Source organism: Simochromis diagramma, unplaced genomic scaffold, assembly GCF_900408965.1.
Source record: "Simochromis diagramma unplaced genomic scaffold, fSimDia1.1 OVJJ01000176.1, whole genome shotgun sequence".
NCBI lineage: Eukaryota > Metazoa > Chordata > Actinopteri > Cichliformes > Cichlidae > Simochromis > Simochromis diagramma.
The window spans coordinates 2,127,278-2,153,017 of NW_024386892.1; the positions used below are offsets into that span (position 1 = coordinate 2,127,278).

The 25,740-nt window shown below is 41.7% G+C and overlaps 1 protein-coding gene across 2 annotated transcripts; it reads left to right on the top strand.

Moving 5' to 3' along the window:
• The first annotated feature begins 767 nt into the window (after positions 1 to 767).
• On the top strand, positions 768 to 25,318 carry slc18a2 (solute carrier family 18 member 2). 2 transcript variants are annotated; one of them, XM_040033865.1, is made up of 16 exons: positions 768 to 1,460; positions 1,566 to 1,744; positions 3,553 to 3,886; positions 6,257 to 6,315; positions 6,409 to 6,492; positions 6,976 to 7,068; positions 7,412 to 7,501; positions 7,589 to 7,632; positions 11,228 to 11,288; positions 12,900 to 12,995; positions 14,007 to 14,085; positions 18,339 to 18,390; positions 18,864 to 18,927; positions 19,009 to 19,128; positions 20,214 to 20,347; positions 20,747 to 25,318. In XM_040033865.1, exons 2-16 carry the CDS (start codon positions 1,612 to 1,614, stop codon positions 20,852 to 20,854), a joined length of 1,551 nt encoding a protein of 516 aa, XP_039889799.1. In that variant the 5' UTR covers positions 768 to 1,460; positions 1,566 to 1,611; the 3' UTR covers positions 20,855 to 25,318. The 2 variants fall into 2 exon arrangements, with proteins under 2 accessions (XP_039889799.1, XP_039889800.1); XM_040033866.1 differs by lacking the exon at positions 768 to 1,460 and having other exon boundaries at positions 1,482 to 1,744.
• Positions 25,319 to 25,740: the final 422 nt, after the last annotated feature.

Sequence of the window (25,740 nt, forward strand, 5' to 3'; positions counted from 1 at the left end):
AGTGTGGCTGCTCATGAGCAATACAGAAAACTTTGTAAATATTTGCATCTCTTTGCAGTGGTAAGGTGGAGCGGCCGTGGTCTGGTGCCAGTTTTCTAGGTTAATCTGTAGCTGTGAATATGAAGATGCATTGTTGTCTGCCTCCGTGCTCGCCCTGTGATTGATTACAGCTGGGACCAACTCCAGAAAATGGGTGGACTGGTTTCAGTTTGTTCTATTGTTCCAGTTTTCCCAGGTGCTATATTTTGTAGCACCCTATATTATTAGAAATGAGACAGAACCCCAAACATTAGATAATCCCGTCTGAGCAAGAACTCGGACGGTGGTGATGAAGTCTGTCTTTCAACATGAAGAGAGCAAAGGAGGGAAACAGAAAATAAAAGAGAAGAAAGAAGCACAAACAGGACAAAACACAAACTACAGGAGGGTGTAGACAAAGTGTGCTACAGAGACATATACAGGCATGGTTAGTAAAAAATGAATGTTGTGAACATGCTCAGTGCATCACAGGAAGTCCTCCAACAGCCTGAACATTAAGCAGCACAAATAAAGATGCAATGTTACATTTCACGAGCTGTAAAATGAGTCAAGAATGTTCATGATGTGTGAATATTCACTTCAATAAACTGTGCCTGATAGCAACACTGACAATATGGACTCGTTCACCATCTGTGCTTGTATGATGCTAAAGTTAGTGCCGTGTTCAGCAAAAGCATTTTCCACATGATCGAATTTGTTAACAAACTCTGCTTTGTCCAGTTTGGCGTTTTACATGTTTAATGCATTATTACATGTTTTGCTCATTAGTTACAACATAAACTAAGAAGCAGCTGGCAGTGGAGAGGCAGGTTGCACAAAGTTAGTGTCGGGCTGTGTTTCACCTCAGAGGCTGGACAGTTCTGCATCTATGGCTGTGCATCAGGAGCAGGTCACCTGCTAACCAGCAGGTTTGTGTTTGGATGTCCTTGAGCAAGATGCTAACCAATTCTAAATGTGAGTGAACAGTAGCTACGAAAAAACGTGCTTGCATGAATTAAGGTGTCTGCTTACGTCGCCACCCACAACTAGTCACAGAAACGGGCTGCCTGTCATAAAGCAGGGTCTTTATCTTATGAAGCAGCACCTTGACATTAGGATGTTGCAACATGCTGCCATATAAAGTGCGCTGAAAGCAAACCTGTGACACCATTAACGTTCCGGCTGTTGTCACCATTACACATGCATGCAGTGTTGTAGTTACTTAGCTCAGGAGCCAGAACAGTAGTCAGTGTGTATGATGAGTGACCTGAAGCCCAGCTGGAGCCTTTGTCCCGTTTGCGTCCTCGTGTCTTTTGTTTAAAGTGTATTATCAGGTATCTACACATAAAGGGGTGTGACGTCAATAGCGGGTCCAGTCAGTAGAAAGACCTCATCATCTCCTCCCACCTCTTGCCTCTCCAGCTCGTCCTTACACGTCTAAGGTAAGATTTCAGCGCTCACTTTCTCTTTTACTAACTTATCGTCAGTTTTAAAGAGCTGATATTTATTTTAACTTGCTGACCCATCATTGCCGTGTCTCTTTCCAGGAGTACTTACCTTTTCGATTGTATTGCGCTTTCGGGGACTTGCGCCATGGGGGGATTAGACGCACTCCGGCAGTTTAATTTGCTCAAATGGCTCAGAGAGGAGAGACAATCGAGGAAGCTGATTCTCTTCATTGTTTTTGTCGCTCTGCTTCTGGACAACATGCTGCTGACGGTGGTCGGTAGGTGCTTTTCTCACCTTCTCTGTAAAGTTTCCTGCTCCGCTCTCTCTCTGTGTGCAACAGGTAGTCAGGTTTGTCTGTCAGACGTCTCAAAGAGGCGCTTCTTGTGCACTTCATTTTAATATCTACCTAAATCTGCCTCATCCAATTAAATGACGGCGTTTGAACGGTAGAGCCATGTAGACGCTGATAGCACAGGTTTAACTTCACAGTTTGGTTTGAGATGTACGGACGTCCGACTGCTCTCCATTAGAAAAACACACAGAAAGATCGGATTTAATGTCAGTTACACTGTAGGAGGAAACACATCTCTTACTGTGCTTCTTATGCACGACCTGCTCTTCCTAAAAGAACAGATTTAGATTCCCTTCAGGGCTGTTTTACAAACAAATAAAAACATGTATGAAATGATCTATTTATAATTACTTTCTTTGTAACATGGCAGAATGTTACTGATAGTTTGGCTGCATTAAATGTTAATTATAACATATTCATCACACATCTCTGCTGTGCACAGACCTGCAGTTTTCCATAAGTGCAGGGAAAAATGGATAAAAGCCTCCATGAGCACATTTTCACGTTTTATGAATTTAATAGCAAAGCTCGATTTTTGGTCTGTCATTTTAATTTAATTTAATCTTTATTTAACCAGGAAGTCCGTTAGATTAACATCTCTTTTGCACGGGTGACCTGGCTAATGCCATACAGCATTACAATCAAATAACATCAAAGCAGACAAAACAAGATACAACAGGTCAGAGTCAAAACTATTTAAATATGAGGTCCAGTTTATGAAGAACAGTCACCAAAGCAAAATACATACAGATAAGAAATAAATAAACATGTTTACAAATATGTGTAAAAACAATAAATGCGTGTAAATGGACACACCCAGTTTACTCCAAGCCAAAGTATATTTTTAACAGGACGAGGAAGGAAAAATTAACAATGCAACAACAAATGCACTGATGATTGGTGGAGCCGATAAACCAGAGACTGATCACCAGAAGGTGCAGCGTCAGAGCTACAACCCACAGTAAGATATAGAGGGACAAAGCAGAGCCCGCAGGAGAGCGGAGACACAAAGTTAATGACATTTAAGAGCGGCATGAATGCACGGTGAGTGAAAGAGAGGAGAGCAGAAAGAAGGTGACACCAGGCCAGCTTGTGCACAGCATGCAGGATGTTGTTGATCCTGATTAATTCATGTGTAAATATTTAGTGCTCTGAGTATGACAGCTCTTTGTTTGTATGGTTTTAATGGCTAATTTGCATCTGCCAATCTGTTCTACTAGTTGCAGTTCAAACATGGACTGTATACAAAAGATGGATGCACCACTGTGAATGCACGAGCTGGCTGGCAGCTTCTCAATCACGCAGTAATAGTATAATCTGCTTTATCCTTCGTTTCTATTTTAATGGGGACCATAGTTTACACATCAGGAAACTGTTACTCAGATCAAATCATTCGGAGACCGTCTTCTCTATCCAGTGTCTCTTTGCAACCACAGGATTTCCCCTTGCTAGAAAGCAGGATTATTGCTTTGCACGGGAGCTGTTTTGTTTGGAAATGTAAAAGTGGTTCCATGTGTTCATATTTGGAGCGTTTTTCCAAATGTAAAAAAACAAACTCTCGAGGGTGTCAGCCGAAGCACTGACAGTTTGAGGTTTGTACAGTTCCTACAGAAATCACTCTTAACTTTCTTCTCTGCTGTCAGACGTTGCAATGAAGTCTGGATTAGCATCAGTCTGCCTTTCATGTCAGATTTCAGTATATTGGTTCTGTCTCTCCTCTTTATACCCACCAGTTCCCATCATTCCCAGCTACCTGTACACTCTGGATGAGTCGACAGACGTGCTTAAGAACAACACGGCACCGAAGCAGGATTCTCCAGCATCCTTCCAAAGCATTGTGTCCTTATACGATAACACTGTTAGGTTGTCTGGGTTCAACACCACAGCTAGGACTACTGACCTGCTCCCTCTGACCCCTACTGGTACACAGCTCCCACCAAACTCAACCGACTGCCCCCGCTCCACCAACAAGCTGATTAATGAAAATGTCAAAGTAGGAATGCTGTTTGCTTCCAAGGCCACCGTGCAACTGATTACCAATCCGTTTGTAGGGCCAATCACAAACAGGTAGGTCTTTGTAATTACTCTGTGTTTCCTTGTCAATGTATACGGTAGTCATTGAGCTGATCACCTTAGATTTAGGAGGCATTACGCCTCTTGTCACTTTTGTAGAAGCGTGCTAAATATTCATTCAAAACATACTCAAAGTTCTTGCATCTCTTGCACAGTTAAATTAGATCCTACATGTTTGTCATCTTAAAGTACAATCTATGTGTATTCTGTCAGGTCAAACGTTTTTCTATCTTTCATTTAAATGACAAACAATACTCAGGGAAACAGCATGACGATGGATTTAAATGCACGTGTATCAGAATCACATAAGCTTACTGAGGTAATTCTGTGAAGATTCAAGAAAAGAGCGAAAGCAACGAAAAGAGTAACAGAACATAGAGGTTGTATAACATGTTGCAAAAAACATTTTTAAAAAAGACAGAAAATAACCAAAGGAAACGTCTTGATGCATCTCAATCATCCAGGTAAGTAAATCTCCAAAAGCTGACTCTGTTCATCTGGACGTAACGTTTTGTGGGAGAAACGTTTCATCATCACCAGGTGACGTCTTCAGTCTCAGCTGACTGCAGGTTTCCAACCTTATAAACAGTGCACAGCAAAATCTCCAGTGTTAATTTAACACTGGAGATTTTGCTGTGAACATTTGCATAATGACTGAAACCAGCCCAGTGAAAGGAAATGATGAGTGAAGACAGACTGACAAAGGACAGGACGACAGGATGACAGTAGCACTGGCTTCCTGTCAGACTGTAGAGGCTTCCTGCTTGCTTGAGGCAACATTTTGGTTCAAATTTGTGTCAAGAGAGGACAATGTCGAATTCCACTTATGGTCTAATCTAAAACGAGAGAAGGAACAGACTCCCATTTTAAGTTCTTAGTAGGAAAACACGGTGAACGCGTGAGGTCGATGTGTCTTTGATGGTGCAGTGTCAGCTACAGCTGTCCGACTGAACTAAATAGAGCAGAATTCCTGATTAAACGTTCCTGCACGTGTGTGTCTGATTGTTCATACATGGGTAGCTCCACAGTGAGTCAGTCACTTCCCTTGAACTACATTAAAAATCCGGTTTTTAAAATATCTTTTGGATTCTTGAAGAATTAAAATAAATTCTTTTAAGATGACATTTTTTATATTGTGGGAGAAAGATATTAATGTAAAGGGCAGTCAGTGCCATGGTTGAGAATCTCCAGCTTCCACGGCTGCAGATGTTATACATGATGAAGGAACCAAACTCTAGTGTTAAGCTTACATCTTAGAACACAAGTGTGAGAAGCAAAGATTATCATCACTGCACTATTAGCTGCTTGGTGAAACACGAGGTGACTGTGCCTAAAACTCAGACTCAGCTTACACCTGTTAGTACAACAGTCTGCTGTGCTAACTGGCGTTTTACTAGCTCCCTTGAGGAAAAGCTGCAGAATTCATTTATGATTTCAGATCAGATAAATCCGGTCGTGTAGCCTCTACAGAGTAAAGTCCTAGTTTACTTTATTTACAGTCCAGCCTGGTCCTGGTCCTGGTTTTCAGCCTTCAACCAGATTTCTGTTGCATGGTTACAGAGCAACTGATGGGGTTAGATTAGCTGTTGTTACTATTTCATTAAAATTAGACAAGGTTTCATAAATGTCCATGGCCCAACCATCCATCGGCTGTCGACGTGAGAGTCCACCGCGGCGTGTGACTAAACTGAACCTGAATAAAACTGGAATAAAACACATGACCTGAGGCATGTAAGATTTTATCATGTTGGTGAAAACCACATTTGAACGGTCCTGAATGATTTGAAATCCTGCTGATGGCGAGAGAACATTTTCCAAACGGTGAATTAGACGTTGAGGGCGGAGGGAAAAGCGTAACTCCACCTGAAAGGCAACATTTAGTGTCTCATACAGACACCCACATATGCTGTAATTGAAGCAAAGAATGTGGTCCTATTACGGCTTCTTAGTCACCTTCTCTGCTGACGGAGGACAATACAAGGCCAGTCAAGCATGTCAGGTATCTAAGCTATGATTTTGTTTTGATGCGGATGGCAGCTTTCAGCCTTCTAATCTTCCTCCACTGTTCTGGTTAACAGGCTAACATTTAAAAGAGAGCTTAGGGTTTGTCAAATCCTTTGCTATCTATCAAGTTTATTAATGATATTACATTATTGTGCTACGTGCTGTTTTGGACCACACTCTCACTCATGTAATAACTGTCCATCAATCCAATGCTTTCTTTCTTTATTCTCATGAATTTCTGCAGCTGTGACCGAATCATCTTCCACTGATATTGTTATAAATGTCTCTTTTCTAAGCTAAAGATAAAGACGCATGTTGGACATTTCTAATGTCTGCCTTTTATCCTCTGTGGCCCTTCAGGATAGGATACCAGCTTCCCATATTTGCTGGCTTCTGTATAATGTTCATCTCTACTATCAGTAAGTTCCAGCAAACAAATGTTCACGATGAGAAGCAGCAGTTTTGCATCATGTCTGATGGTTCTTTGTTTGTGTTGTTGTCCTGTTGTGAAGTGTTTGCCTTCTCATCGAGCTACGCTCTGCTGTTTGTGGCCAGATCGCTTCAAGGCGTGGGTTCGTCCTGCTCATCTGTGGCGGGTATGATCTCCTCATCAGTCTTTAAATATTCACTGTTCTGTATATGTGAATGCATTAACATTCATTCATTGTGTAGAGCCCCTCTATTTAAGATCATCGTCCCATTGTGGACTTATAGGAAACTGTCTGTTTGAAGGCCTGAAGCATATCTGCAACATCTTGTTTGGGTGTGAGAACAGATCATCATTGACTTGATAATAAACTAGATTAAACTGGAAGATGACATAAAACAAATGATGGAGTTATAATCTGATGTGCGCTCAGCGCTCCAACAGATCTGTGCCCAACAACTCTATTGTGAGCCATGCAGTTTCACTGAGCAGCTGTTGTTTCCTGCGCTTATAGAGCAACAGTACAATGGCCTGTGTGTTGCATGTCGCACACATTGGCCTGCAGCGCTCCTGCTGAAACAAACACGTTCTGATCTTTTTCTGCCTGTTCTGAATTTCCATCGCCTGATCCGTACAACTGTGTGTTTTTCAGGGATGGGAATGCTCGCCAGTGTGTACACAGATGATGAGGAGAGAGGTCATGCCATTGGCATTGCCTTGGGAGGTTTGGCATTAGGAGTGTTAGGTATGTGTGTAGCTTTTCAGTTACTCTGTAAAGACGACCAAATCTGAAATATTCACCGGATCTTTACATAAAACTCCAAATAAATGACAGCACAATAAAAACACATATAAAGTCTGCTTTGTCTGAGAATTGCTACAGTGTTGCATTCACATGTGAACTGATGAGCTGTCCAAGAACATTATGTGCTGCAGCTTCTACTGATGCATAAATAATTGATGACAACAGAGAAGCTGTCATTTCTACACAGGAAATAAAGAAATAAGCAGACACAGCCTGAGCTTTGTGGCATCCTGAGTGCACTGTGGATTTGTCCATTACTCACCATTCAGCCTTTTCTTCACAGTTGGACCCCCATTTGGCAGTGTGATGTATGAGTTTGTTGGGAAAACAGCTCCTTTCCTTATTTTGGCATTCCTGGCTCTGTTTGATGGAGGTACAGTTGTGTTGCTTCTTTGTATCCAAACTAAGTCGTGCCTGCTAATCTCTGATAGCGATTTACATCAATCCACTGTCTTCACAGCTCTGCAGCTTTTTATTCTTCAGCCCACCAAGGTGACACCAGAGGTGAGTGTCCCTAGTTTGATAACTCATTTCCTGTAAATGATCTGCCTTCATTAAGACGACCTTTACAGCTGCAGAACATGCTAAAGGCTATTTCAGTAAATACACAGCATGGAGTGAGAACAGAGAAGCTGCGAGACACGCAACATAACACCTGCTCCACCCTGTGGACATGCATGTTCAGACTGTGTGCACACACACGGGGCCATAATCAGAATACGTTATTTTAATTATATTTATGAAACCTTCTTTTACTGTAAAGAATGTCCAGGAGCCTCATGTCCACTTCCACCTTTAGCCACAATGGATGGTAACGATCTCTTATGTCATCATATGTCTATGAAATTACAATTTAAGTTTTTCCTGATGACAAAAAAGGAAACACAAAGGAAATGCAGTTCTCCTCACTGCAGAGGTCGAGAAAGGGAAACATGTGGCTCAATCCTGGAACCACAAAGAAAGGAAAAAGACTTGCATGCATCCATACAGGGATCATACTGGGATCATACTGGGATCATACAGGGATCATACTGGGATCATACTGGGATCATACAGGGATCATACAGGGATCATACAGGGATCATACTGGGATCATACAGGGATCATACAGGGATCATACTGGGATCATACAGAGATCATACTGGGATCATACAGGGATCATACAGGGATCATACAGAGATCATACTGGGATCATACTGAGGTCATACTGGGATAACACAGGGATCATACAGGGATCATACAGGGATCATACTGGGATCATACAGAGATCATACAGGGATCATACAGGGATCATACAGGGATCATACAGGGATCATACAGGGATCATACTGGGATCATACTGGGATCATACAGGGATCATACTGGGATCATACAGAGATCATACAGGGATCATACTGGGATCATACAGAGATCATACAGGGATCATACAGGGATCATACTGGGATCATACAGGGATCATACAGGGATCATACAGGGATCATACTGGGATCATACTGGGATCATACAGGGATCATACTGGGATCATACAGGGATCATACAGGGATCATACTGGGATCATACAGGGATCATACAGGGATCATACAGGGATCATACTGGGATCATACAGGGATCATACAGGGATCATACAGGGATCATACTGGGATCATACTGGGATCATACTGGGATCATACAGAGATCATACAGGGATCATACAGGGATCATACTGGGATCATACTGGGATCATACTGGGATCATACAGAGATCATACAGGGATCATACAGGGATCATACAGAGATCATACAGGGATCATACTGGGATCATACTGGGATCATACAGGGATCATACAGAGATCATACTGGGATCATACTGGGATCATACTGGGATCATACTGGGATCATACAGGGATCATACAGGGATCATACAGGGATCATACAGGGATCATACTGGGATCATACTGGGATCATACAGGGATCATACAGGGATCATACAGGGATCATACTGGGATCATACAGGGATCATACTGGGATCATACAGGGATCATACAGGGATCATACAGGGATCATACAGGGATCATACAGGGATCATACTGGGATCATACTGGGATCATACAGGGATCATACTGGGATCATACAGGGATCATACAGGGATCATACTGAGGTCATACTGGGATAACACAGGGATCATACAGGGATCATACTGAGGTCATACTGGGATAATACAGGGATCATACAGGGATCATACTGGGATCATACAGGGATCATACAGGGATCATACTGAGGTCATACTGGGATCATACAGGGATCATACAGGGATCATACAGGGATCATACTGAGATCATACTGGGATCATACAGGGATCATACAGGGATCATACTGGGATCATACAGAGATCATACAGGGATCATACTGAGGTCATACTGGGATAACACAGGGATCATACAGGGATCATACTGAGGTCATACTGGGATCATACAGGGATCATACAGGGATCATACTGGGATCATACAGGGATCATACAGGGATCATACTGAGGTCATACTGGGATCATACAGGGATCATACAGGGATCATACAGGGATCATACTGAGATCATACTGGGATCATACAGGGATCATACAGGGATCATACTGGGATCATACAGAGATCATACAGGGATCATACTGAGGTCATACTGGGATAACACAGGGATCATACAGGGATCATACTGAGGTCATACTGGGATAATACAGGGATCATACAGGGATCATACTGGGATCATACAGGGATCATACAGGGATCATACTGAGGTCATACTGGGATCATACAGGGATCATACTGGGATCATACAGGGATCATACAGGGATCATACTGGGATCATACAGGGATCATACAGGGATCATACTGAGGTCATACTGGGATCATACAGGGATCATACAGGGATCATACTGAGGTCATACTGGGATCATACAGGGATCATACAGGGATCATACTGAGATCATACTGGGATCATACTGGGATCATACAGGGATCATACTGAGGTCATACTGGGATCATACAGGGATCATACTGGATCATACTGGGATCATACAGACATCATACAGGGATCATACTGGGATCATACAGGGATCATACTGGGATTCATACAGGGGATCATACAGGGATCATACAGGGATCATACAGGGATCATACTGGGATCATACTGGGATCATACTGGGATCATACTGGGATCATACAGCACGTTATGCTGGGAAATGTGGGGATCAAACAGGAATGTGACATTTTTCACTTTATTTGAGGTTATCAGCTTCTTCTGCAACATTACAGAAAAATCTTATTTTTCAATGTTCCATCATCTCCTGTAATATTTACAGCTGTGATGAAATCAGAAGTATTGGCTTTATTTTGACTCCAAGATTGTTCACCCAGAGTTTGTAGTTGTGGAGTTTAAGAGGTTAAAGACTCATCGGACACTGAACAACGACTCATTCAGGAAACAAAGAGAGAACAGTACTTTGGTGCCTTTATGGATGACAAATGTTCTAAAATATTAATGAAGATAGCAACCAACTAGACAGCTAGTATTGGAAGCAAAGCAGTGGAACCTTCTTGAGTTCATTAGTGAATTCTTTTCCTAACCTTAGCTGCTCCTAAAATGTTGAGGGACATCTTTAGACATGTCACTAAGGCTCCACGGAGACTTGCAGCGAGGCAGAATAACCCCACTGCTTCCACTGGGCCCAAGTAGTAATTTATGGACTGGTTATTCAGACTGAAGCCAGCTACTTAGGCTCACTACATTTATTCATTTTATATTATTCACCTTATTTTAAGTGTTTGTCATGATTGCAGCATGATGCATGATTGCAGCATTCTCTGTCTGATTACAGACTTTTTAGGCACAGTGGTTGGTAACATTTGTCCTAACTGTTGCACTGCATAACTGAAGTCACTATTACGTACATTACAAAGCACCTAGAGATGAGTGTTGGTGGGATTTGGAGCTATATCAATATAATTAAGTTAAACTGTGTAAACTTGAATAACAAAGAATCAGGATTGTGTTTACTAAAATGATCAGCTGTGTTGGCAGTGGCTCTCCAAGCTTTCTGCATACACTCTGTGGTTGTGCTCTCCTCCTCACAGAGTCAGAAGGGAACCCCACTGCTGACACTGATGAAGGATCCATATATAATAATAGCAGCAGGTAAGGGAGTGGTAGTACACAGTAGATGTGACAAACATCATGTCAGTGAGATATTGTGTTTTTGATGGCACTGGGAAGAGAACAGAAGGAAACAGCAGCCAAACAGAGAGCCAGCAATTGCTTTGTTGGTCACACAGAAAAGAATACGGCTCCAAATTGTGTTGTGAGGTGAGTGCTGCACAATCAATCCACCAAAATAAACACTGTGACCTTATTGCAAATGCAGCTGCTCATAGTAAACAGCTGTGCCACTTCCTCTGGCTTTTATAGGTGCGCTCAAGAATGTCCCTGTCGAGATGTAGTAATGTTTGTAGTACAAAGGGTACATGCGTACATTTATACAGTTCGGGCATCCAGGGAGTTCAGAATCCCCCACGGTCCCTGACATGGATTATCTTTGCTGGCCCACTCATCCTCGGGCAGCATTAGAGCTCGCAGTGTTGAATTGTGAGCTTTGCCTTTTGCATAGAGCTCTTTATGACGATAACTGTCTCGATAGTCAGACAGTCTGCTACAATAGTCATAATAACATCACAAATGGGTTGATTATAGCAGCAGTTATTTCTTTAGCAAAGGCAAATTTTCCAGGTACATGTAGAAGCAGAAGTTATACACAGGAAATATATTTGCCTTGATTTATTAATTTACCTTAAAAAGCACAAGTTACACAAGCACAAACATACTGCAGTCACAGCTTCTGTGGGAAGACTGAACATGACAGATGATTATTGTCATTCTGGTCCTTCGTATACTGTGGACTTTTCCTCAGATATGATCTTTGCCAACCAAACTCTGAGGTTGGCCTGTACCGCTCTCCTTTTACACTCTGTTGTGGGTGATTTCCATTCATAACACGGGTCTGCAACCACAAAGCTGCATGGGGTTAAATCACTGTTTCTTATAGATTTTCCATCTGGTTCAGTTTTCTTGCAAAACTCATGTTTTTAGTGTAGTTAAGCGTACAATTTCCCCTTTTAAACTGAAATCTGATATCCTGTACTTGAGTCAAAACCCATATCCCACAAAGATTTCTTACATTAATGTAATAATCCTACGAGCGAGACTCGAGAGAAACACAAATAGAAAATGGGAGGAAATGAGGGGGAGGGTGCGGTGGGTTTGATGGTGTGAGGAGCTCAGACGATCAAATCCAACCAGGTTTATTTTGTTCATAGCCAAAGGTAAGAAATCACAACAATGATGCATAGCTCATTGTACTAAAATATTGATTTTCATTTTTTTTTTTATGTAAACTCTTCATGTTTTGCAAAAAAATAACTTCATGATGGAGGGAGATCATTTTTGGATTCAGGACCCAAAAAACATCAAATTGACCAAAAATCCCCCCACGCACTCGTTTTGTTTTTGCAGACCTGTGTGATGGATCACACTCAGCCTGGTCCATCTGTCACTGTAAGGCCTTTGTTTGCTCCTCGTGTCTGTGAAATGTCATATGTCAGCTTTTCCCTGCATGTCAATTATGTGGCAACATGGGAAGAAAGAAAGCAGGCTGTACGCTCGTCGGTGTGTGGACGTCGGAGCTGGGGAAAAACGTCAGGTTAAAAACAGACGATAATTGACGCCGCACTTATCTTCAATCTTCATCCCCAGGTGCCATTTGTTTTGGAAATATGGCTATTGGCATGATGGAGCCAACTGTGCCAATCTGGATGATGGAGACCATGTGTGCCAGGAAATGGCAGCTAGGTATTTACAAAGCTCTGCTCTGCACACAAAAACACGTTGTTACAGCACCTTTATAAAAGGCACTGCTGAGCATCCTAATGCAGTTTAACAGCACACATGTACCACTGAGCTTGGGAAGGTGTGAATGCTGAGTTTGTGTTGCAGGTGAAGTTTATGATTACAACCCAAACTGGGGCTGCTTCTGTTGTTGTAGAGCATCCTCGCCCAAGTAAATGTAATTAACACGTCCGTGATCATGTCTATTAGGTCTGTTGTATTATAATTACACAAACAGAATGATCATTTTTGCGTAACAGCACAGTCAACCACTGTTTACAGAGTCAGCTCGTATACAATGATTATGATTAGGTAGTATTTTCATACAAATATCATGGAGGCAGAGAAAAGAGACAGACGTGTCCTTGCACTGCTGTGTGAACACCACTCATCTGTTTCACAGTAAATATCTGCACACATGCATGTATGGTCACCTGCTTCCTGTTTCAGAAGAGCTGTTCTTCTACAGATCTCCTCCGGCTGAAAGGGAGTTCTTCCTTCCCGCTGTCGCCAAGGGCTTTCTTATAGAGGGCTGTCTCTATATCACAGGGTCCTTACCTGTAGCTGTACACAAGCTTCCTGAGGCGAATGTTGTTGTGATTGGGCACTACATAACTAAACTTTAATTTCATTTATATACTACATTTATATTTTATATATAGTGATGTCGTGTAAAAGTGCCACTTCGCCATCATGCCAGATAGTTTCCATACCAAGACTTCCTGTAGTCTGTGCTGTTATTAGCTTCTTCCTGCAGCCAGCTTTATATAAAGTCTGGGTCAGATAAAAAGGATGAGGGGGAACAGGATATTAGGGTGTCAGATGCTGGCAGGTGGAAAGCACAGGTCTTCATTACGGACAATAGAAGATGTACAGCAGCTCAGTGATGAGGCATTGATAGAGATCTGCTTATCTCTGGGAATCCTGGCTACACCTTCAGCCTCTCATGTCTCTGTGTGTCTGTTTCTGGCACAGGCGTTGCTTTCTTACCAGCATCCATCTCCTACCTTATTGGAACCAACATCTTTGGCACGTTTGCACACAAAATGGGGAGGTAGGAAGGGAAATTACTTTTATCTCCTTCTCTCTCTCTCTCCTGGTGGCTTTGTCATATCTGTTTCCGCTCCTCTAAATGAGTTTTCAGCGTTTTGAGTGTTTCTGAGACTGGCTTTATTGAAGCCTTGACGATACAGGGAATCTATCTGTCTATGACCCGAGTGCTATATTCTTTTAAGGCTGTTGCTAATGCCAGTCACCAGAACTGTTTTCACCATAACCCAAGTCGGAACATCACCTGTTCAGTTTACTAACTTCACCACTACAGAGACTGCCAGACAAGCGATGTTTATGTATAATGTTGTTTTTTTAAACGTAAAAATCTTACGTGTTACATACTTTTTTTAGTCTTTCTTTACTTGGCATCCAACACATTTAATCGTTCTTGAGTTTTTTGACTTAATTATCAGTGATTAGTTGAAAACAAATACATGGTGTACCATGAGGGGCGTACACATTGAGAAATTAGAGAACTGTGCCCAACAAGACTGCAGCTCATGTCTTGAATTCTTGGGGTTAGCTCATGTTGCAACACTAAAAGAGGTTTAAACAGTCTTTTTCACAATATTTAACATGTATTATATGTCAGAGGTGACTAGTGTGCCAAAGCACAATCAAAGAATACACCCCGAAAACTGAACACATCTTGCAATTTTATTGTTAAAACAGCTGTTACTATTGTTAAAACTGTTACTTAGCAGGTATTGTACTTTTTATGAGTCTTCATAGGAGCTACTAGGTCCACCTCTGGGTATCTGCACATGTGCCAAAAATGCTCTTATTGGGTTGTCTGTTCACAAGAATACTTTGTACTGGTTGTTATACACAACTTTTCTACTCTACCTGAACACCCAATACACTTTTTTGTATTCACCCATTCACACAAGCACATATGTGCTTTCAAACATTGTCACACATTTATACTACAATGGATGCGTCACATAGCAACTCTCCCCCAACACTTGGCATGCAGACCTGCTCTACGTCCTGAGCTACAGCCACGCCCCTCGCTGCCCTTCAACAGAAGACTGCTCAAAAACTAACAAAAATATCTGCCCAAGGGATCGCCTGTCTTCTTCCCCCAATCTGTTCTACTATGAACATGATTTCTTTGAATGTTTTCAACCCAGCTGTGTAATCCTTAGAACTGGTTTGATGACATGACTGTCATTCATGTGGCTGTTATTCACAACTTTTAGATTATGTGGAAGCGAAAATATTGATTTTTATTGGAGGTTTGTAGATCTTACTCTGGACACAGTCTGAATATTTCACACTACATAGTTACAAGTGTGGTGCTTAAACAGGACAGTGTTGCCTTCAGCAGCATTGCAATGAGTTTTGTGAACATTTACAACATGTTGATCCTCTGACGACACAATTTAATGTTACACATTAGCCCGAATAAACATAAGCAGCTCCACAATGTAATGTAAGTCCATGGAAAAGCTTTGCCGCTGTTGGGTAGCTAGTCAGAATTGGCATCAACATCAAACTGACTATATTTTTCTTCAACAAAACACAAAAGCACAAGAAATGCTTTAAATAAAAGTTATAGAACTGTCATGGCTGCTGGGGCAGAATCTAAACAGGGAGGAAACTAGAAACAAGTAAAAAGAAACTAAAAGACCTGAGATATGGAACACAACACATGGAAACCTGGATCATGGATAACGCGCAGGCAGAATGGGGGGGTACGCAGGCAGGGTGGGGGGTACGCAGGCAGGGTGGGGCGCGCAGGCAGGGTGGGGCGTGCAGGAGGGGGGTGGGGCGTGCCGGCAGTAACAAACAGAGGACGACACAGGGCTTTAATACACAGGGAGAACGAGGGAACGGGACACAGTAGGAGAGCACAGCTGGGAGTAACTAAACATGACAAGAGGCAAAACTGAAAACATAACACAGGACACGGACTGTCAAAGTAAAACAGGAAACATAACATAGGACACGGACTGTCAAAGTAAACAGAAAATAAGCAAACATACAGACCGGATGTCACAGGAAACGGACACTGTCAAAGTAGAACAGGGGGAAAGTAAAACAGGAACATACGTAGGACACGGACTGTCAAGTAAAACAGGTAAAACAGGAAACATAACATAGGACACGGACTGTCAAAGTAAAACAGGAAACAACATAGGACATGGACTGTCAAAGTAAAACAGGAAACAACATAGGACATGGACTGACAAAGTAAAACAGGAAACATAACATAGGACACGGACTGTCAAAGTAAAACAGGAAACATAACATAGGACACGGACTGTCAAAGTAAAACAGGAAACATAACATAGGACACGGACTGTCAAAGTAAAACAGGAAACATAACGTAGGACACGGACTGTCAAAGTAAAACAGGAAACATAACACAGAGATGCAGCCTTGACAGGACAGACAGAGCAAACATGGAAGACAGAGGCAGAAACAGGAAGACTAAGAACCGTAAATAACACTGAAACCAGTGACTAGAGACTCTAAGACGAAACATAAATAAACCTGAAATTTGATATTTTTTTTTTCAATCTAAACTTGATCTCCAAGCATAACCCTTGTAGCCAAACACAGCAGTAAGACATCTCTTGGTCACCAGGTGTGATTTTGCCAGAATGCTCTTTAAAGAAAGACCCACGACCCATCCTTGCCTTTTGGTTGAGGCAATGAGGTTCTCATCTAAGACTTTCCAGTCCATGGCTCAGTTTTGGTTTCATCTGACCACAGCACTTTCTCCCAAGCCTCCTCTGAACATCTTTTAGATGTCCACTGGCAAATTCAAGACAGGCTCGAACATGTGTCTTCTTGAGAAGGAGGACCTTGCAGGCACTGCAGGATTTTTATCGAACTACCTTCAGCTTTTTAACAGGTTCCTTCAGTCTAGTTTTGGGATGTTCCACCACCTTCTCATTATCAGTTGCAGAGCTGTTGTTGACTGCTCAGATCTACATGTAGAATGACCTTTTTCAGTGGGAAAAACATTTCATCACTCATTCAAGTGACCTCTTCAGTCTCAGCTGACAGCAGCTTACCCAAACCTATAAACAGTACATTTGCATAATGACTGAAACTACCATCACGAGTAACAATGGGCTGTGACTATTAGCATGTCACGAGCATTGATGCCATGAGAGTGTTGGGGAATAGCTGCAATCACACTATTGTAAGATGGTGAAAATGTACCCAAACAAACAGTCTGCCTTCATTTTTGAAAAAGTCCACAACTGTGTCACCAGCAAAGCAGAGGGACTCTTGGTCTTCCTTTCCCAGGGTGTCCTCATGTCAGACAGTTTCATTGTAGCGCTTGATGGTTTTTGTGACTGCACTTGGGGACACATTAGCAGTTTTCCAGACTGACTGACCTTCAGTTCTTACAGTAATGACAGGCTCACCTGTGAGGTGAAACCATGTTGGTGACTACATCATGAAGCTCACTGAGAGCAGGCCGAGGGTTTGCAGCCGTGGGTGGCTACTTTCAGAAATGTTTAGAGATATTTACCATTATGACGTTCATAATTCCATATATCTTGCTTAATGAATATTTGATGTCTTCAGTTTGGATCTACAACGTAGAAAGTAGTAAAATAAAGACAAACCATTAACCATGTCCAAACATCTGACTGGTAGTGTACACCATATCACTGTGGCCTGCCCCAGGGATCGAGTCCTCCAGGAAAAACAAAGTTCTCTGATTTCCTTGCATGAAAGACTGAGCATGCATCGATATTGCTTAGAGCAGCGGTCCCCAACCCCCGGGCCTCGGACCGGTACCGGTCCGTGAGTCGTTTGGTACCGGGCCGCGAGAGTTGAGGCTCAGGTGTGAAATGTTTGGTTTTCAGGGTTTTTATCGGTTTTCAGCGTTATTTTGTTATCATTTTTATCGTTAACTCGGTTTTCCTGGGTCTTTTCACGTGTGTTATGAATAAATCTTCTTTTTTTTCAGTACCGGTACTAGTTTTATTTTGTTGTATTTATCCGCGACACCTTAAAGGCCGGTCCATGAAAATATTGTCGGGCATAAACCGGTCTGTGGCGCAAAAAAGGTTGGAGTCGGCTGGCTAAGAGGTTGCAATGATTATTCTTTGACATTGTTTGATACTGTTTGGTTTGTGCTTACATGAGTCTGTTTAAGAAAGAGGAAGTACAGACGAGGTTCTGTTTAGCCTGGAAAATACATTTTATATTCTCATGAAAGGAAATCTTCCTCAGTGTGGTAGCAAGGAGTGGAGTAAAACTGACTACTTCTTGTCTCCCTTACAGATGGCTTTGTGCTCTTATTGGAATGGTTGTAGTTGGGATCAGTGTAATATGTGTAAGTATGTGACAGTCAGCTACATCACTAGAATAACTTCAGAGGTCACCTATGGGCAATGTTACGAGCCCTGTTGAGTAAAAAGTTTGAATTGGACCTGAAACATTGTTCTTTAAATGTAAACAACGCATGCATCATGTAAGCCAGCTGGTATAAATGTAACTTTATACCCATTAAATGTTCACTGCAGTATGTAGTGCCTTATGTGTGTGTTAAACCAGATAATGATTTTTTATATTTAGAAAAGCTAAAAAATGCTGGAGCAAGAGTCACAGCTCTGTATGTGCCTGATAAACAACACAGATTTCCTGTTTCACATTACTCTGCAAATCCAGTTCTGCTAATGGGAGTCTGACTTCTCAATGGTTTCCATGATCAAATCTAAAAGCAACTGTCTTTTTTCACTGTTGTTAAAATTGCTGATTATTATATATTTTATATTATTCATTAAAATGATCATTTGTTTGTTCTAGGTTCCCTTTGCTAGAGACATCTATGGTCTGATTCTTCCTAACTTTGGTGTTGGTTTTGCCATCGGTAAGATTACTACGTGTACTGATTCCACCTATGAATGTGTGCAGACTTTGATCATGTAAGAGCATTATGATTGTGTTACAGGCATGGTGGATTCCTCTATGATGCCTATAATGGGTTACTTGGTGGACCTGCGGCACGTGTCTGTTTATGGAAGTGTGTATGCGATTGCTGATGTAGCTTTCTGCTTGGGATTTGCAATAGGTAAGCAAGAGCAAACGCCATAAAACATCCATATGTTTTAACCTCGGGCTAAAATAGCAGTATCAGTTCCTGGAAACCTTTTGTCATCTTGCTTGTGTAATGGTGGAGAACTAATCCTTGGCTAGAGACACACAGAGGGGAAATGATTTACAGCTACAGTCATTGCCATGGCATTCATGCATACACCGTGGACATGAATACCATAGCTATTTCATTTTTAGGATTTCTTTGAGCTGTTCACATTTAAGTGTGGAAGCATTGTGTAACATATTCCAAAAAACGTACTTACCCACCCAATCAGCTCATTGCTTTGAGGAGTTGCATTCACTTCGATGGACACAGGTATTCTACAAACATCTGTGATAGAATGGGTCATTCTCAGGAACTCAGTAATTCAAGCATGGTACCATGATAGTGTTCCACCTGTGCAACAGCTCCACTCGTGAAATTTCCTCACTACTAAATATTCTGCACGACTGTTAGTGGTATTATAACAAAGTGGAAGGTCTAAGGAGCTTGGAAAGAAAAGCGTCTGGACTTCTTTGAGTTGCTTGAAGACGTTTCACCTCTCATCCCAGAAGCTTCTTCAGTTCTAAGAGTCAAATGGTGGAGAGTCCCAGATTTAAACCCAGTGGGAGTTTCCCCCCACAGAGGGACAAAAGACCCCTGATGATCCTCCACCTAATCACATCTGTCTGCCACACCCACTTTCACACCTTGGCTCATGTGATTAGAGGATCATCAGGGGTCTTTTGTCCCTCTTTGAGGGGAAACTCCCACTGGGTTTAAATCTGGGACTCTCCACCATTTGACCTTAGAACTGAAGAAGCTTCTGGGATGAGAGGTGAAACGTCTTCAAGCAACTTAAAGACGTCCACTTTTCTTTCCAAGCTCCTTAGACTACGATGACCTGGATGACTGAGAACCTTCACAGACAACAAAGTGGAAGCATTTGGAGACGAAAGCAACTCAGACACAAAGTGGCAGGCCACATAAAATCTGACCGCTTAGCTGCTCTGCAAGGTGATGAACTCCACCAAAGCAACAGACTAAACCAGTAAGTGGTCTGTTTTCTCCTGATGCAGGTCCATCTATTGGAGGTTCCATTGCTGAAAGTATTGGCTTCCCTTGGCTGATGACCATCATTGGAATAGTGGATATAATATTTGCTCCTCTCTGCATCTTTCTGAGGAACCCACCAGGACAAGAAGAGAAAATTGTAAGAGTCCAAATACACCTAAATACAGTCAGCCAGCTCCTACATTTGTCACAAAACAGCTGTGTGGTAGTCCAAGGGCAGAGCCAACGATTCGGGATACAGGAATGAATTCAAAAAGCAGTTTTAATGCTGTTACCTGAGAGAGAAAACTAGAAAAATCAGATCAGAGAAGCACACAACCATGAGGGAACACGTGACAAAGCACGAGGACAAACTCAAGCAATAAATACAGAGAAATGCTCCTGAGCTAACACCAGAAAGTGATTATGTTACACAACTTGAGTACAATATGTGAATTTCAAAATTCAGGTTCTGTCAGAAAGTTTTCAAAATCATGCACAGTTAAAAAAAACAACCAAGAGCAGTCACTGAAACACTTTTCAACAACTGTCATTTCAGGCGATTTTAATGGACACAAACTGTTCAATGAAGACGAGATCGTACTCTACTCAGGGGGCATACTACCAGGGTGAAGACATGGATCCAGAATATGACGATTATGATTAACAGGACCCCAGCCATGCAGGGTAACCCTTCAGAGGATCTATTTTGTTGTACAAAAAGAAGGAATAGAAGAAAATCACAGCAAATGAAACGAAACAGCCAAGATATTTCCACATGAATGTCCTGCATTCAATCGTCACTGTTCACTGTCTTCTTAGCAGTTGTACTGGAGCAAACCAAAGTTGTCCTTTATCTGTGGTCTCAAGCGCATTGTGTTGCACGTATTTTGTTTAGCCAACAGCCTTATTCGATGGGAGCAAAACACCTTTTAGGTGCAGTTTGCTGAGCTGTCTTTATCCATGTACTGGACATTCAGTTTTAACATAACAGCCCTGGGTATTAGTGTCAGATTTAGGTGTGTAACCTGGTATTAAAAATGGGGATTTGTGCGATAAGTCGAGTTTGTCAAAATCCAGGAGAATTTGTCAGACGATTTCTTTTGATATTTCCATGAAAGGCCTCCCCCGCACCGCTGCTGTAGATGACCTGTGTCAGGAAGTTACTTAGATGAGGAATATATTCTTAAACACATTATCAATACATGTTTATCCTTCTAGCACGAACAGAGACTGCATGTTTTTAGAATCTCTGAAACCTTCAATGATAAAAGTCAATTAGAATAAAGCCCATGTCCAGATTACACCAGTGCTACCAGCATATACCACAGCTTAGTCACACGCATACTTTAGCACAACAGCATGGACCCCGTCTTGGGGCTCTGGTCTGCAATGGTCGGCTTACTAATAGAAATAAACATGTTACAAAAAGTCTTTACAACTATTTTCCTCATTCACAACAAACGTATGAGGTACTTTTTAAATAATGTACACATTATTGTGTGAATGCTTTGATGAAAGGCGACCCAACACAGGTCCTGTTCATGCTGCTGGTGAAGCATTTGTCTGCTATGACGGAAACCAATCTCCGGGTTGTGCCCTACCTTCAAAGCCTATTAGACAGTTTATATGGTTTATGGATGCAACTTGCTAACCACTCTAGCTAGCACTGAGTTCACTCATATGGACAAAAGTACTGTGTTGCTGACACATTACCCCTGCATACTGTGCTCAGCCATGGAAACCAGTTACTGAGTCAGCAGTGTTGATTTTTACACAGTAGCATTCAGTGACCCCCGACTGTAACTTTACCTGTTACACTGTGGCTGAGCTGCTGTAACCATAGCGACTCTTAACTCTGGAGGGGAGAGGTTTGAGTTTATACACCTGTGGCATTGTCACTGAAAACACCTGGATTCCAATACTTTTGTCCATATGGCTCCAAAACAGCAAACCTCTACGTGTGAGTCGGGAAAATAACAATGGCCTCATGAAGGCTGTGTCCATATGTGGACAGTTCGCTGTAGGCAGAAGAGCAGAGTTGTAAGAAGACACATTGGACCTTTATGCTTTCTATTGCCTCAAAACTGCCAGTGTAGTTTCATACTGATTAATAAATCAGTGCCTGCAGCAAAAGATTTGGACTAATTACTGTTGCTTTAAATGTTCCAGTCTGACTGGCATCTGAGAAGTGCTCGTTATATGTCATAGTTTTGGCACACGAAGAGCACCAACGTCCGTTTGGGCACAGTTTGGTTTGTAATGTTAACTGGACTCAGGTCTGGGCTCCTTCTAATGTACTGGCTCAGTGCATACTGGGACTATGAGCTGGACGACTTCATAAACACTGACACAATCCTGACTTTAACCGTAAGCTCTTCACTTTCTAAAATAGTGTAAAAATGCATAATTGCAAGACTTTGTTGGGCGCAGAGTTTTATGTGTACTGGAATATATTTATTAGAACAAAAAATCAAAACAGACAGAAGGAAACTGATTTAAAATAAAACTTTAATTCATTCATTTCTGAAGGGAACCAGATGAAGCACACAGATCCTGTTGGACAACACAACAGCATGCAGTTTCTGCACTGATTTTAATTGTGGCCAATAGTGGAAGCAGCAACATTTTGATTGACAGTTAGAAGCGTGTAACCAGCTGTGGTTGAGTATGGGGTAGGGTTGTTTCCTGGTGACCTTGCCCTGAGCCTTTCTGAGCCATCATTAATGTTGTTTCTTACATCTGTGCTTCCTGTGCTGTGTCAAAATATCTGTTATGGAAAAGACAAGAAGTCTGTGTTGAGAAGCTGTATCTGTTTAGTACAATCACAACGAGCTCCACCAGAGCGGAGGAGTAGGTCAGCATAGTGGAGAACATGTTTATTGTTGGTTTTGATATGTTGGCAGCTGGCAGCAGCTGTGTGCTGTACTGCTAACCTAGAAACACTTGTGATTGCAGCGATGTGCTCCTGCTCCTGTTGGCTTGTATGTATGAAGTGCATCTGCAACAAGAACTAGCAAATACAAGCATCCGTGAGTCAGGATTGTAAGATTGTAAGCTTCATGTGTAGCAGTGACAATGACAGCGTGAGTCAAGAGGGCGTGGCCACATTTAAATCAGGTACAGAATGTGACTCATGACGCAGTGTGACTGGACGTCATTCACAATCATCATTCGTTTATAGGTGAGCCCAGAAACATCTGAGTTTGTAATGATAATAATGAATCATTAATTAAATTGCTTGATAGAAAATAAAAACACATGCACAGGGTCAAGTCAAATTTATTTGTACGGCTCTATTTAGACATGAGGTAAATCAGAGCGTGTTCACAGAGGGAAAGAAAGTTTAAAACATATGATGTGCACGCTGTGTCGAGTACACAGCGTGCACATCATACAGTACTATACCGGGTCAAGAACATAAGCTACCTTCAGCTGCTGATGCACAATGGATGGACCGCTTGATCTGACGCAGACAGTCTTGCCAGTGACAGGTATCCCCTCACACTCTTGAACCTCGATGTGTTAACCACTACACTATGGAGCAATGGTGTGAATGTTATATTAAAAGTGCAGAACTGGACTGACCTTCTATTACAAGCTTAATTCATCCCAACTGAAAGCAAAGACAGAGAAACGTCTGTATCATGACAGCGTAGCTGAGCTTACAGGATAACTAGCTTGTGCAACAAATGATTATTGAATGCAAGCTGGATTCAGTGCAGTTTTTGGCTCCGCCCCGTAACCTTTGAACCATCATGAGATTGTCTTAAGATAGATGACAGATCATTTTTGTTTCTTTGTAGTATAGCGCTGTTTGTCAAAATGTTTGTAAAACTACAAACTAATTAGTTGTTATATTTTGATGGCCTTGTTTCTTAAAAAGGTTCTTGTAATGTTTATGGTGTTTATAATGTACTGAATCTTGTGCCATATGCTTTTTCTTTTTCCTCTTTCTGAACTGTGAAAACCTGTACTAGATTTAAGCAAGAGTAAAACACTACCATTAATATAAACTATCTAGACTTGTTTATCCAGAAGGGGCCTCGCTGGACTGAGCTGGGATCAACACGCCCAACACTCCTCTCTGAACTCTAACGACCAATCTACGAGTCGTTTCTGGGTATTTTTGTGCACGTTTTGTGGTTTTGGTCAGAATCTATTGAAAATATGTCACTCTGTCAGTCTTATATGTATTTGACTGGATTGTTTTTCATACTTGTGGGAACACCATACGCTCTATTAAATGTTGTATACTGTGAAAAAGCAGTTTTCTCCGTAAAGACGACACCTCTAAATATCTGGACGGCAGGATTTTCTGCACAATTAACCTTTGGTGAATTTAAAACACTGAGCATTCAGACCAAATGTTGGTCGAGCTGAGGCTTCATATCATCCACATGATACCTCAGAATGTACACAAAAATAACATGCGTGTGGCTAACACGTAGCACTTTAACAGGTCCCAGAAATCCTCATGTTGATTAGTCGTGCCGAGCGCTTGAAGACAGCAGATGGGTTGTCATGACGGGGGAATGTGGGAGCAGACACTCTGTAATCAGGCTGTCCATCTCAACACTGGCCTTCAATTACTTTGCAGATGCTCACACGATACCTCCTTTCCTTCTTCACTGAAGCCTGAAACACTTGTTCTTGCAGCAGTGTAGGTGAACCAGAGCTTTCTATGTAATATTACATTTCTGTGTGCAACTATTTTACCAATTAGTTTCACAATTTCTGAAGGGGGCGGGGCTATGGCCTTACAAATGGTACACTACACAGCCTTCAATGAGGAGCTGGGGACACGCTATCAAAGATCATCATTCAATGACACTAGCAGCGGTGCTGTCTCTGCTGTGATGATTATCATTTTCAATGGTAATGCAAAACAAAATCCTTAAAAAAATAGCAGAGATGAGAAGTTATCGATGTATTTGATTGGAAACGAGTCTACAGCCTCGCTGCTAATTTCACACTAGGTTCAATCCGTTGCACTTTGTTATTAGACTGTTTTCCAGTCATTCAAGCATCGTTTGCAAATGTTTAATCAGACTCTGTTTCTTACTGTCAATCACTTAAAACTGTCAAGTTATCTTTGTGACTCAGTTCAATGACAATTTTAATGAATTAATTAAAAATATGTGACTTAAAGGCAAAATGAAGACATTTAAACTCAAATTCTAAACTTAAAAAAAGGATAATTTGAAAAACCTTTTAGAGGTTTTAAAGAATTGTTTAAGACATTAATGGGTTGGTTATTTTGGGGGTTAACCTAGTGCAACCAAAGAATACAGCAAAGGTACTGAGACATGGCGTCAGGCCACTCGTATACGGTAAATGAAAGGCTTGCACTTGGAACTTAAAAACTTTCTTGGGTTTCAAAGAACAACTTCTGAAAAACTTCAAGAGGAAACTACTGCAGCGTAGAGAAGGCGACCTTATTTCTGTCTCCATGAACTCTTTCAGCGTAGCTTTGTACTATTCACAGCTCAAAGTAGCTTTCTCTTTGAGCTGTGAATATTTCCACATTAAGAAGCTGCTGTCAAGTGTTTT